The sequence below is a fragment of the Camelus ferus genome, chromosome 1, assembly GCF_009834535.1.
Source record: "Camelus ferus isolate YT-003-E chromosome 1, BCGSAC_Cfer_1.0, whole genome shotgun sequence".
In the NCBI taxonomy this organism is placed as follows: domain Eukaryota; kingdom Metazoa; phylum Chordata; class Mammalia; order Artiodactyla; family Camelidae; genus Camelus; species Camelus ferus.
In genome coordinates this window covers 93,912,864-93,925,821 of record NC_045696.1, presented here as the reverse complement: position 1 = coordinate 93,925,821, position 12,958 = coordinate 93,912,864, and the positions used below count along the sequence as shown (strand labels likewise).

General features: G+C 39.0%; 1 protein-coding gene across 3 annotated transcripts in view; it reads left to right on the top strand.

Moving 5' to 3' along the window:
• The window catches only part of ARHGEF26 (Rho guanine nucleotide exchange factor 26), a 117,960-nt gene that overhangs the window by 23,201 nt on the left and 81,801 nt on the right, over positions 1-12,958 (top strand). For all 3 annotated transcript variants that reach the window (XM_032485961.1, XM_032485945.1, XM_032485951.1), the window contains 2 exons: positions 3,023-3,079; positions 6,114-6,274. In XM_032485961.1, coding sequence (XP_032341852.1) covers positions 3,023-3,079; positions 6,114-6,274 — 218 coding nt within the window. The remainder of the gene's footprint in view (positions 1-3,022; positions 3,080-6,113; positions 6,275-12,958) is intronic.

The following is a 12,958-nucleotide window of genomic DNA, read 5'->3' as shown; positions in this document are numbered from 1 at the left end:
TCTTACTGATGACTTTTTGGTTAAAGGAATATTTTATCATTTGTTTGTATTAGTGTGAGTGAAAGAGGATAATTCTGTGCATTTCAGTACTTTGCCTTTTTCAAAACTACGTCTACCTCCCCCTCCAAAGAGCAACTTTAGGTGGGGTTTTTCCTTTCTGATAGGGTGAAGTACTCTTAATCCTCAGTAAATGAGCTGCCACCTGGGTAGGTCTCTAAGTCCGCATGCTTCACTGTCTTCCCCTTAAGGCTTCTAGGTCTGAACTGGGAGCAGTTCTGGATGGGGATGCTGCGGGTGTGGAAATTCTGGCTGGTGACCTTACCTGCAGAGACTGTGGGCATTGTGCCTAGACATCGGTCTGCCAGGACTTTGTGTCAGGCAGGAAATCCTGTGAAATTCCTGCTCAGGGTTAACCAAACGGGAGCAGCTCTGAGCGGTTTCATTCTTTGGCCAGCCTCCTCCCTTATTCAAACTTACGAGGAAGCCTTTTGAGCCATGAATTCTTGCTGACAGGCTGACCCAGGGTCAGGATGGTGGGTAAGGCTAAGAACATGCCATGATATGGGTGGATGGAAGCAAACATGTGGAGAGTTGGTACAGACCTGGCATTAGAAGGGGTCGTAGTGATGATCACTAGAAGAACACCAGGTGATCATTAGAGATGGGGTGCCTGTCATACAAAACAGGGCTCCCTAACCCATGTAATTCCACAGTTAAGAGCGTGACCCCTGGAGTTGACAGGACTGGATGCTGATCCTGGCCTTGCTACCTATTGGCCGTTTGATCTTGGATCCTAAGCCTCAGTTGTCATTCACATCTGTGAAATGGGCATAGGAATAGGATCAACTTTCTAGAGCTCTTTAGAGAATTCACTGGGAACAGGGGTATAAAATGTTTTTAGCACATTTCTTGGCACTCAGTCAATGATTAGATTTTACTGCTGATTTAGGACTCTTTCTACTCTACTGCACTGCTTTCTGACTTTTCCCGAGTCAGGTTAAAGACAGTAACATATAGTTGTCTTCATTTCCCTGACCCCATGAGATAGAGAACTGTGCACCTGCCCAGCGGGGTCTTCACACTAGGGTATGCGTTGCACCCCTAGGTGTTCAGCAAAACTATGCTAGGTGGGTAGGGATCGTTTTAAGGAGACCATTCCAGAGCCTCAGCTCCTGGGTATTCTTTTTTTCTAAAACCAAGACTGTTCTGCACTTAAAGTGTTACTCCAGGTCTTTTTTTCCAACTGCCCCTTTCCCATTTGCCTTTTTGCCATTATTCTAAAGAAAGCCATCTCTCTTACCCATTTCAAATCTTATCGTGATGTTTTGTCCTCTCGTGTTAAATCAGTGGTGGCACAAGATTAAAGGGGGTCAGTTCTGGATGGAGATGCTGGGGTTGTGGAAATTCTTGCTGGTGACCTCACCGGTTTCAGCAAAGTTTCCTTTAAATTAAACCACCATGCTCCATCCCCACCCCAGGCCGCATTTCACTCAGAGTTGCATTCTTGGTAAAATTTTATCTCTAGGGTTTAATGCATTGAAATTGGAAGTAATTTCATTGTTTTGATCATAGGTTATTAATGATACTTGTGATGATTATATATAATCTAGGAGAGCCTTTATACTTAAAGGTCCATGGTCACAGGAAATTTTAGAAAATTAAATTTAAAAATATATTTTTGTGTTCATTCAAGTATGGTAGGGTGACTAATAAGATATCCTAGCAAATATTAGGAAATTTAGGGAGGGAAGTTGACATAGAAATGAAATTTCAAGGAGAAAGAAGAATCATGTAAAACCTCCAACTATCAAGAAAAGCTTATTTATTTTTAAATGGATGATATTGGATATCAGATCATCAAGGTTTTTATAGTTGATTGGATACATTTAAAAGAGTATAGTAACACATGGTTAAAATGCCTAGATTTACAATTAGTAGGAAAATACATCTTTGAAGTTCTTTAAGCTTAGGAGGAAATTTTGAGATGTCAACTGAAAAATAGGTCTAGGGGAACATGGTTTTTAAATTTTTTTGAGAAATATGATAGCAGAGATGTTTGAAGACCTTGTTACATTTTATTGCTATGAATTTTTGACACAAGGGGAAGGCACTCTCCTTTCTTGAGGCTCTTCTTTCTGTTAAGCACAGGATTTAATTGTTTGGAATTTGATATATGCCTGGCCTTGTACTACTATAATTTTTAACTGTGAAACTTAAATGTTTTTCATGTGGCCAACTCAGTGCAGGTGTATCAAAAGAGACGCCAGGCCCTGCCTTCATGGAGTTCATAGTTCAGCGTCTACTCTTTGGTTTAGAAACCACCTTAGGGTAGGAACTGTAGCAGTCAAGTGTACAGGTGTGGCAGTTGAGGTAGGAACTGCAGTTATTCAACTCGGGTTCCAAGAGCATTACTCCAAGTGTGGTACTGGTGATCTTGGTTCTTGTAGGTACTGTTGCTTCTCCAAATAGTGTCAGGTTAACATCTTTATTTGTCAGAATTCAGTGTGCTTAAAGACTACTGCAGCTGGGACTTTGTTTTCTTGTTTGATTGGGTTTTTATAAAGAGCATTGGTATTCTTCTCAGTCTTTATGAAAAATAGTGTTAAAATTACTCTTCCAGTGTGATAAGGATGCCTTATTACTATCCAGGAATCCTGGACAGTAAACTCTCCAGGTGATGCCTTCATTTTCTTTATCAGATTACTTCACTTACGTATTGGGAGATTAATAACATAAGTATTTTAGGGCTGTCCAGAACTAAGACTAGAACAGAGTAACTCAGCCTGATCAAATAGTGTTCTAGACACTTTTCATTTCTTTAGTGTTGAACCATGCTGATTTATTAATGTGATTAAATGTTATTTGAGGGCTGTGAGACTCAAAAGTTATTATGGGCTGAATTTAACATTTTGCATAATTTCTCTTAATTCATTTTTGAAGGACATAGCGTTATGCCCTTACATAATAAAGAAGTTGGTTGTTAAAGTAAACGAGCTCAACTTTATTTTGCTTTTCCCCCTAGGTGAAAAGAAATGGATTATCGCACACGGTTAGCCAGGAGGAAAGAAAGAGGCAAGAGGTAGGTTTGGTACCGAGCAGATGCTTTAGAGCTCTGACTCTTAAGGGGCGCAGGTGCTTTCAGCTGCTACATTCAGCTTTTTCCTTTGACAACATATTAATTTTGTTCTTTTTACAAAAGAAGTATGTGATCATTGTCAAGTAAAACTACACAGGAGTCCCCAGAAAAGAAAATTTAAAATATCCCAGCGTCTTTTTAACTTAAACAAGAAAGCACCTAGTCCAGGTATTTACACTGGAGGAAATATGTGGAAAAATGAAACACGTTAGATCTGGGAACTGAAAAAGGATGTTAGTGAAAGAACTGGTGAAATCTGAATAATGTGTGTACATTTCTCTACAGACAAATGTAACGTACCCTGGTTAGGCGAAGCTAGGTGAAGGAAACACAGGAACTCAGAACCCTCTGCAAGATTTCTATAAATCTACAATTATACCAAAATGGAAGTTTACTTTCAGGTTTAGGGTTTCACAACTTGAAGTTTAATCAGTGTAGTTGAAGATTGCTCATTGTAATAATATTGCAAGTTTCTCAAAGCGCTTTCCTTCTGTCGTATGCATATTTGATGCACATATATGTATAAGTTTATGCATGTACATGCATTAAATCAGTTCTACAGAGGACACAAGGTATTCTTTTCTTACTTTATTCACATGGAATAATGCAAAAATATAAGGGCACATTAGAGTGGCATATTTTTTAGATTTTAAAAAAACCCAAAAAGTACAAACATTGGTGAACCTGTCACTGAGAATTAACAAATGTATTACATTTATAATTTTTTCTTCATTTTTTTAAAGTAAATAAGAAAATAAGACTTTCAATAAAGCAGAAGTTCTATATTTTCCTCCTCAATCCCATTCCCTTCCTCTCCTCCAGAGAGGCAGCTATAATTATGAATTGATGTGTATCCAGCCAGTCTGTGTTTTTAAAACATATATTACATGTATTCATGTATGTGTACTCGTGTGGGTGTTAAAATGGAGATAAATGATATGATTCTGAATATATTTTTGATTACTTTTGTATTCAACAATGTTTTTGAGATTTTTTATCCATATTAATGCAAATTGATCTAGATCATTCAAAACACTATATAGTATTCCATTCTATAAATACCACCCTTAAAAAACTACATATTCTCCTAATGTTGGACAGTAGATGGTATGTTTCTTTCTTTATTAACATTGCTGCATAAACAATATTTCTCTCTCCTTATGGACAAATTAAAGAGCTTCTCCAGGTTCCTAGTCCCATTTGAACATTTCTATTCTTTCAGACCTTTTCCATTTGGACTTACTCTATTTCCTTTATATTTTGAAAATTTTTATTCAGATTTGTCATATAGAAAGGTAATGACAGCAGCAAATCTAACTCTGATTCCTTTCTATTCTTATATAGCTGTTTTAGCAGATCTAAACTGATTTACTTGTAAGTAGTTGATGGCTCTATTGCAAGATGTTTTAACAGTTACTACATTATGCTTATTATATTAACAATTATTACATTACATTTATTGTATTAAATTGGCCCAATTTCATATTTTCCTGTAATCTAGTCTATATAGTTCATCACATTTTTTCGAATCTTTGCAATTTGGATTTGGTTACAAAAGCCTTTGATTTTGAAAACATCTTCAGTCATTACAAAGGACCATATCCATCAGCAACTTGAATCCATTATTTTTGGTCAGGAAGGGTGAATTTTCTTTAGTTTGCATTACATTTCCTGGGGATAATTGTATTGGTTGAATAGAATTACACAAGATACACGGGTTAACTGAGACACAATGTTCTTACTCTTTACTCAGTAGATGGTTATATCACTCAAGTCCCTGGAGTACCACAGAGGTTAGAAGGATCCATTTCATTAAGACTTCTGTAGAAGCTTATGGATGCTAAAAAGGGAGGTGAGCACTGAGACTAGCCCCACTGACCTGACTTGCAAAATATGGCCCACCTGGCAGCAGCAGGGCATCCACCTGCCTGAGCCTGCCTGCTCCCACCCAGGCTCAGCTGGAGCACGGAGACTTACGGGAAGAGTCTCCTGTGCCCCTGGGGCCAGGCGCTGAGGGGAGGAGCCCAGGAAGCCACGGTGATGATGGCAGTATTACTAGGGAGGTCTCCAGGAAGGCTGGGAATCTCAGACCTGCGAGGATGTTCACCACCCTTCCCTGAGGAGGAATTCCCCCTGCCTTGCCATTCTTGGAGAATCTGATTTTGTTAACGAGCTAGATGAATTTCTCACACGGGGCGTTGGTGTCTCTCCACATATGTGGGTTGGTTTTTCATCATTCATGAACACTTATCAGGTAAACCACTGTGTGCCTGACACCAAGAGTTTCTGCCCAGGGTCCTTCGCTCCTACTTGAGACACTGATGAGAGCAGAGAGGGTGGCTTGTGGAATGGACAGAATTACTTTCAATTGTATGAATTTATGTAAAAGAATTCCTGTGGCTGATAAGAACCTTTTGAGGGGAGGTACAGTTAGGCTCTTTTAATACATTTAGAATATTTGCTCTTATTGACTGCAAGTTAGTCAGATTATAAAAAATAGAGAAAAGGCCCACAGGGGAGCAAAGAAACGTATTTGTGAGAATTTTTCTCTGAATCTCAAGTGATGTCCATAAATTTTCGCTGTCCCAGAGTAGCATGCTTTGAAATCAGGGCTGGGGGAGGTGACCCCAAAGGTTAGTTAATGTCACACTGAAGTTTTATGACATACCCTGGCTTCCTCTATTAATTACACCCCCTGGCAAAGCGTGACCTCAGGATGCAATCTCAAGTCATCCAAATCTTCTCATTTGTTTCCTATTTACACTCCAGGCAGTGACTCTGTTTCTTGAGATTTGGGTATACGTGCCTTATATAAAGACAGTAGTTTGGTGGTGTGTGTGTGTGGTTTTTTTTTTTTTTTATACTTTTCTTTTTTGTATTTTTAAAGATACATCATTCTTATAGCAGAATTATGAGAGCTATATTTAGTTCTTTAATTAAAAGAATTAATAACACCTTTCTTCTTCCTTCTCACCAGGCTATCTTTGAAGTCATATCCTCTGAACATTCATATTTACTGAGCTTGGAGATCTTGATACGAATGTTTAAAAATTCTAAAGAACTGAGTGATACAATGACCAAGACAGAGAGTCACCATCTTTTCTCCAATATTACAGATGTCTGTGAGGCAAGCAAAAAGTAAGTTCACTTTTGTTTGCCATTGGTCGTGCCAAGACATGACTTACTGACAAACATCTGTGTTATCTCAAAAGGAAGACATTTAGAGGTATGAAGTCTCTCATTTGTTCAGTTGGCTTTGTTCTTTATTTCTTGAAATACGTTTTAAGATCTGTGTCAGGTTGTTGACATATCGGCGGAGACAAAATGTGTGATTCGTTGTGACACAGACGTTTCCATCTAAGGTCTCTTTATTCCTTCTTTTCCCTCCGCTTCGCCTTGTTCCCTTTTGTTTTTCCTTTTTAATTATGCCAGTAATATACCAACACTTAGTTGGAAGGGGAAAAAGTAACTGACAATCATATCATTCAAAACCAAAAATTATTTCTGTTTACATTTTCATAGCCTCATCCTTGTTAAGATATGTAAATACTATTTATAAAACGCAGTCATAGTGACCCTAACAGTTTCTATAGGTTTTCCCTATTTTACTTTCCATAAGCACTATTAGAGAAGTTTTCACTATTATTTTTAATGAGTGCAGGGAGCTCAGTGTGTACATGGCTGGCGAGCTCTTACCTCCTCAGAGTGAACTACACAGCCAGGACTGGAGCCATGTGCCGGCAGGGTACTGAGCTGAGCCATCCCAGTTGCTTGTTTGGTAGGTCAGAACGACTTGAATATTGGCAGTTTTATATGGTTGGGTCCAAGGTGGGTTTACTGTACAACTAATGAAGCTTAAGCTTCAAAGCTTCTTACTTGCAAGGGCACCTTTCGAATGTTTGTTTTTCTGCCTCCTTTTTTCTTAGAGGGCCTACAAATTGTACAGGCTTCAGTGTCCACAAAAGTGGATCTGTCCCTGGGGTGAGTACTTCCTGTGAATCAGGGCATTGCTCGTTTGTCACTTGAGGGCAGAGCTGAGTAGACAGGGATGATAGCACGTTTGTGTCCCTGATACCATCGCGGTGCACAGGCACCTTTTCCTTTTGACTGAACACCCGTGCTGAACAGATTAGCTTGTGAGTTGGGGCCTCTTCAGAGAGAGAGAATTCGTGGTCATCTCCCTTCCCCTGCGGTGAGCCCTCCAGGTACCTTATGGTAGTGGCACAACTTCAGAAGCCAGGTTCTGCCACAGGAAAAGATCTTGGTCATCTTGTTACTGACATGGATACTTTAAAAAACCTGTTCAGAGGACCCGCTGGGCCTCAGAGAACAGGGCTGAGTAGTGTCCGGGTGATGACAGGCACTGCAGCTTGAGGTCCTCTTTCAGAACCTGGGCTATCGCTTGTGTTCAGCCTTTTTTTTTTTTTTTTTTTTTTGGTACCAGTCTTGCCCATTCAGGTAAGAGGGATGGAAAAATCTCCTTTCTCCCTTTAGTGAAGAAGGCAGAACAAGAGCCTTAGATGGTATGTCCCTGTTCAAAAGGTATTCAGATTTCAAAATGAGTCTTTCTCATTTTAACTTTTACTTCAGTTTATCTCCAAAAATAAAGCTCCATATTAGATACATCACTATAAAGAATGATTACTGTTGTGATAACTGTAAAATGTAAGTCAAGATTTTAATTAGGAGATGTTTTCTGAAAACCACAGTGGCGTGTTTTTATTCCTCTACGGAATTACTCTTGGAACCGAGTGGCCATCCGCCAGCTTCTCACAGTGTGTAAATGACTCCAGAGGAGCTGTCAGTAAATTCTGGTGGTTGAGTAACAGCAGGGCTTGAACAGAGGCTGTTTTGGGTCCTAAGCGCCTTTGGGCTTCTGTGGTGCTGCTTGTGTATCAGCGTGCTTCACAGGGAGCCCCGGCCCCAGCAATCGCTTCCTTTTCCTGTACTTTCTTAACCTTGAGAAAGTTGCTAAACCATGCCAACTCACTTCTTATCTAGAAAACAGGGATAAAAACATTCCATAATTGGTTAACCCTGAAATAAGTCATTTTGTTAATTACAGATGAAAATTTTATGATTTTAATTTCAATCAGTTACAAAATTTAAATCTCTTCTGATTTTATTGAAATGTTTTCTGTAGTAACTTATAATAAAAGGCTCTTTTGGACATTTCATTTTTAAAACAAAACTCAGGAACTTCTCAGCCTTCATTCAGTGATCAAGAAATATCCTTATTATTTACATTTTTGTTTCATTTTTATTTGAAATGCACTGTTTTATTTTGGATAAGTGCCTGTGTAATATTTGGTCTCTGTTGTAACATGTTTCAACTAAGAATGTTCAGCTTCTACATGATAATCCTACGTCTGCATCCTAATCACTTACATTACAAAAGTTTGATTAAATTTGAAACAGTCATTTCAGATACAGCCTTTTTAAAATTCGAAGTGCTCAGATTTACAAAACCTAGTTCATTATGTAGTACCTGCTTGTCGATCTTCCGGTGTGTGGTGTCCCACAGTGACTCTTAAGTGATAGATAACTCCTTAATGTGCTGCCCATGAAAGGGTTTCCAGCCTTAAGAAAATGTAAAATGTTAATTTTTTTCCTGACTAAAGCAAATGATCATCGTCTAAATGAATTACTGAAAAAACGTGGCATTGTTAAGTGTGGCATAAGCAAGACCATCTTCATGGTTTTACTTTTACCTGATGAAAAGTTGTAGCTATAGGTGATGGGATGTTTAGTGGAGGCTGAGGTCACAGTATACTCAAGGTTCAGCTTAACAATGTGATGTCTGGTCCCCTTTACAGTGCTCCAGGTTCTTCATTGTTTGCCAGTAAATGATACCACGAAGCCCTTCTGGGTAAGATGACATTGTGTGAAGACAGCCAGGCAGGGACAAGAGCATTCTGATTCTGGGTGTGTGCATTTATCAGTGGATGTTCCTACTAAATTCTTTTCTGCTTTATAAAGAATCATTCATTTCAGTCAGCACTTGTGCAACCTCCTGTTCTGCCAGATGCCTGGGTTCTAGAGCCTTTTAGCTGGCGGCATCTGCCCTGAGGCTCTTGGTCCTTAGGGGCTGTTGGTGGCTGGTGGAACCTCCACAGTGTGTGTGCAGAGGCATCCTAGAGGAGTGTCCTGTCCCCAGGTGGGCTGGTTTGGGTGGTGCTGGAGATTATGGGCTTTGGACCCTTGGTGAGAATCACAGGCCAAGATGAGAGCAGATGGTGAAGGCCTTTGTGTGCCTGCGGAGGGTTTTTTATTGTTTCCTGAAGGCTGGATGGACACAGTGAGCAATTAAGTTGGGAACCGACATGGTGCCCTGGGAGATGACAGAAGTGGTATTTGCATTTTTGGGGTGAAGATTGTGAAATGTTTGGGGCCATTGCAGTAACACAGCCAGAGAAGATGGGAATCTGATAGGAGTCCTAAGATGAAGGACTTGAGGGGTATTTAGAACATATAATCCTAAGAACTTGGTGAGAGAGAGAGGGAGGAGTTTTGTTTGCCTCCCAGGTTTCTGCCTGGTTGACCGTGGATGGTGGTTGTGTCAGCCAGGGTGTAAGACAAGCAGGCTGGGCTTAGTGAGAAAGATGAGGAATTCAATTTGGGGCAAGTTGAAATAACTGTGATGTGTGTAAGGGGAAGGTTTCTAGTTGAAAGGAGAAAAACAAAGTAGAATGCCAGAAAAATCTTGATTTGACATTGATTTGTGTCATATAGGTTCTCGACGCCGTGGGTTTGAATGAGATACTGGAGCTTGTAGCTGTGATTTTCAAGTGGCGATGCTGGTGATTGTGTTTGCCTCCTGGGGCACTGGAAGTGTGTTTTTGGTTGCCCCCGTCACCTGGGGACTGTACTGGCATTGGTAGGTGGGGGCCAGAGGTGCCAGACATCTACAATTGGTAGGACTGCCCCAGATAAGCATGAATCGTTCCGCCTGAGTGCTAGTTGTGCCCTCCTGGAGATGCATGGATAGAATAAAAAGAAAAGCAAAACCAAGGTCAGAATTTTGGCACAGAAACATTGAAGGAGCCTGGGAGTTGGGATAACTTTGAAGCCAACAGGAGAACTGCATAGACCCTTTCTCAAGCCCTGGGCTGCGGAGGGTTTGCCCCCTTCTTTAAAGATAGTATCTTTCCGGTCACCTTCTCAGTTGGTGCCAGGGGCCAGGCAACTGTTTGCTTTGTAATCCTCCTTACAGGCATATGTGGGGAGGCAGCTGGAACCCTGCTGGTCTTGTATTTGTCCCCTCCTACAAAGAGTGCTGCTCTTTTCTTTTTCTTGAGATGATTAGAGATAAATCCTGTAAGTACAGGCAGTACCAGTCTGCCTTTGGTCAGTAAGGGCAGAGCTTTGACCTCTCAGCTCTGGACCTACTTCCTTTTGCCTTTAATTGCGTTAATTTCCCTCTGACTCAGATGCATGAAATCTCCCTGGATTCATGGTCTCCCTGTCTTTTAAGGTCCAAAGATGTCCTAAAAACCTAATCACCCATGAAAAAAGGGAGTATTTCTTTTGTTTAGAAATGAATAGGCTTCATTCATAACCAAACCCCACACATAGTATATCTTTGCATATTTGTATGTATGCTCTGATTATTCTTTTTTCTGTTCTGCCTCCACATGTCTGTGTTCATTTGGAATAATTTATAGACAATTGCCATATTAATAGAAGACCTACAAGTAAGATTAATTTGCATTAATTTGCAACAGAATATGATCTCAATTCCACTTGTTTTTAAATTTAAGATACACTGATGGCGAAAGACTGATAACAGGAAAGGAAATTGCTTTTTGTATAAGACCGAATATTAACCCTACTTCTGTGTTTAGAAACACCAAGGTCTAAGTGAGGTGTTTTGTGTTAAAAAGTTTTCGACAAAATGAAAACTAGATGATCCTCTGTTTTGATGTTTTATAAAACGATATGTTTTTACTCTTAATTCTGAGTTTTCATTCTAAATATCTAGATTACATTAACAATATTTCATTTGCATTTTTTTCAATAATAGAGTATACTGTTTGTATAAAAATATGCTGCTAAAAGAACTTTGCAAGATGCTTGTTTTTCTTTTTCCCATTACGAAGTTAAAACATCGGTATTTCTTTGGTAAGTAATTTAAAGCTAAAACTATGCTGTCTTCAATTTCTGCAGAGGAAAATAAAAATATCTATCAATGTGCTTTTGTATCCTGAGGAACTGAATTTGTTCCCAACATATAATGAGCAGCTAATACCAAATTCTCCAGTTTCTGCTTTGTGTGGAAGAGTAAATTACAGTAATAGTAAACAGACAAAATGGGACTTACCCAGAATTTGCTTCTTCAGAAGATTCCTTTCCCAAATTTTAATCAGATTATATTAAAATAGAAATATCATGGAACACTGGATACCATTTGAATATTATTTTATAAAATAACTTCATATTGCCAAAAAAAATGACATTTTATTCAAATAAGGGCATAGTGTATCTGCACTGTAAAATGTTTTCTCTCTTTGGTAATTAAATTTTTTAACTTTAATTCATTGACAGTAAACTTTCAAAAGTTTGGTAGTATACATATTAGCATTTCATCTTTCCTGACTAAATCTTAAAGCTAAATTTTAAAAGAAAAACACTGAATTTAACCAGGCTACAGAGTATGGAACGCCTTATGTTGTAGAACCTGTTTAATTTTTGCCCTAAAGTAATGGCTTTTGCCATTGTTTTACATTAGCAAATGTTCTTTGCTTACATAGTATCCAGTATAAGTTTACCAAGTTTATTTGGTACCAAGTTTATTTGGTAACTAAAGCAATTGCCCTGTTTCACTTAATGTAACAAAGAAACTTTATTCTTTTTAAAACCAAATTTCTTCAACTGACGTTTGAAAGACAGTGACATTGAGAAGCTACTTTTATGACATTCTTCCACTTCTCTGTTCTGAGATGACTAAACAAAGAAGTTCGTTTGAAATTCACCTAAAAACCTCCACGTTGTTCAGTTTTTATCTGTAACCCGTGTCTGAAGTAAGAATGAAAGAAATAACTAGTTATTTAAGTATCATTTCAAGTAGAGACATAAAGAAAAGACTACGCATGCTTTAAGAATAGATGCAGCCCTTTTAGTTAAGACTGAGGGAGAGCAGTGGGGGATCTGAAGTCTTTGTAAAGTCAGTGGAAGACAGATGACTGATTAGACACACACCCTTAACATTCACTCCCTTCTGAAATCCCATTAAAAATGATGGGATAGCCAATGCACAAAGGCACAAACATTTTTTAAAAATTAAACAAAAACAAAAGAGACAACAGCAACAATATTTTGAGACCTGAAAGATGTATGGACTGTCAGTAAATACTTCAGTCCATTGAGAAAGTTTAACTGTATGCTGGCTGTGAGGAAAGCCAATAAAGAACCAGATTTAAACCCTAGAATCTCTGGAAGGTGCAGGAATTGATGAAGTCGGGCTTTCATAGGAGTTTTGTTTGAGAAGTGTTCAGAGCCTAGACCTCCTTTTCAGCTCCACACAGGTGAATGATACCCCATTTCACCCCAGGAGCAGAGCAGAACAGATGACGTTGTATAATAACAGTATACAGCCCCAAGTGAGGGCGGGACTATGGTACAGGAAACAAGGCTAGAGGGACAGTTGCCACCTGAAGCCTCTGGCTCCCTCTCCTTTTGGAGCACTGGTAACCAGGTGCATGGGTAACCTTCACCCTGTTTTTGTCCAATGGTGATTGACATTAGTTTGAGTTAAATAACATTTTATGATTTTCATCAATGGTATTTGTATTCAAATACATTATTATTATCAATATTAAGTTT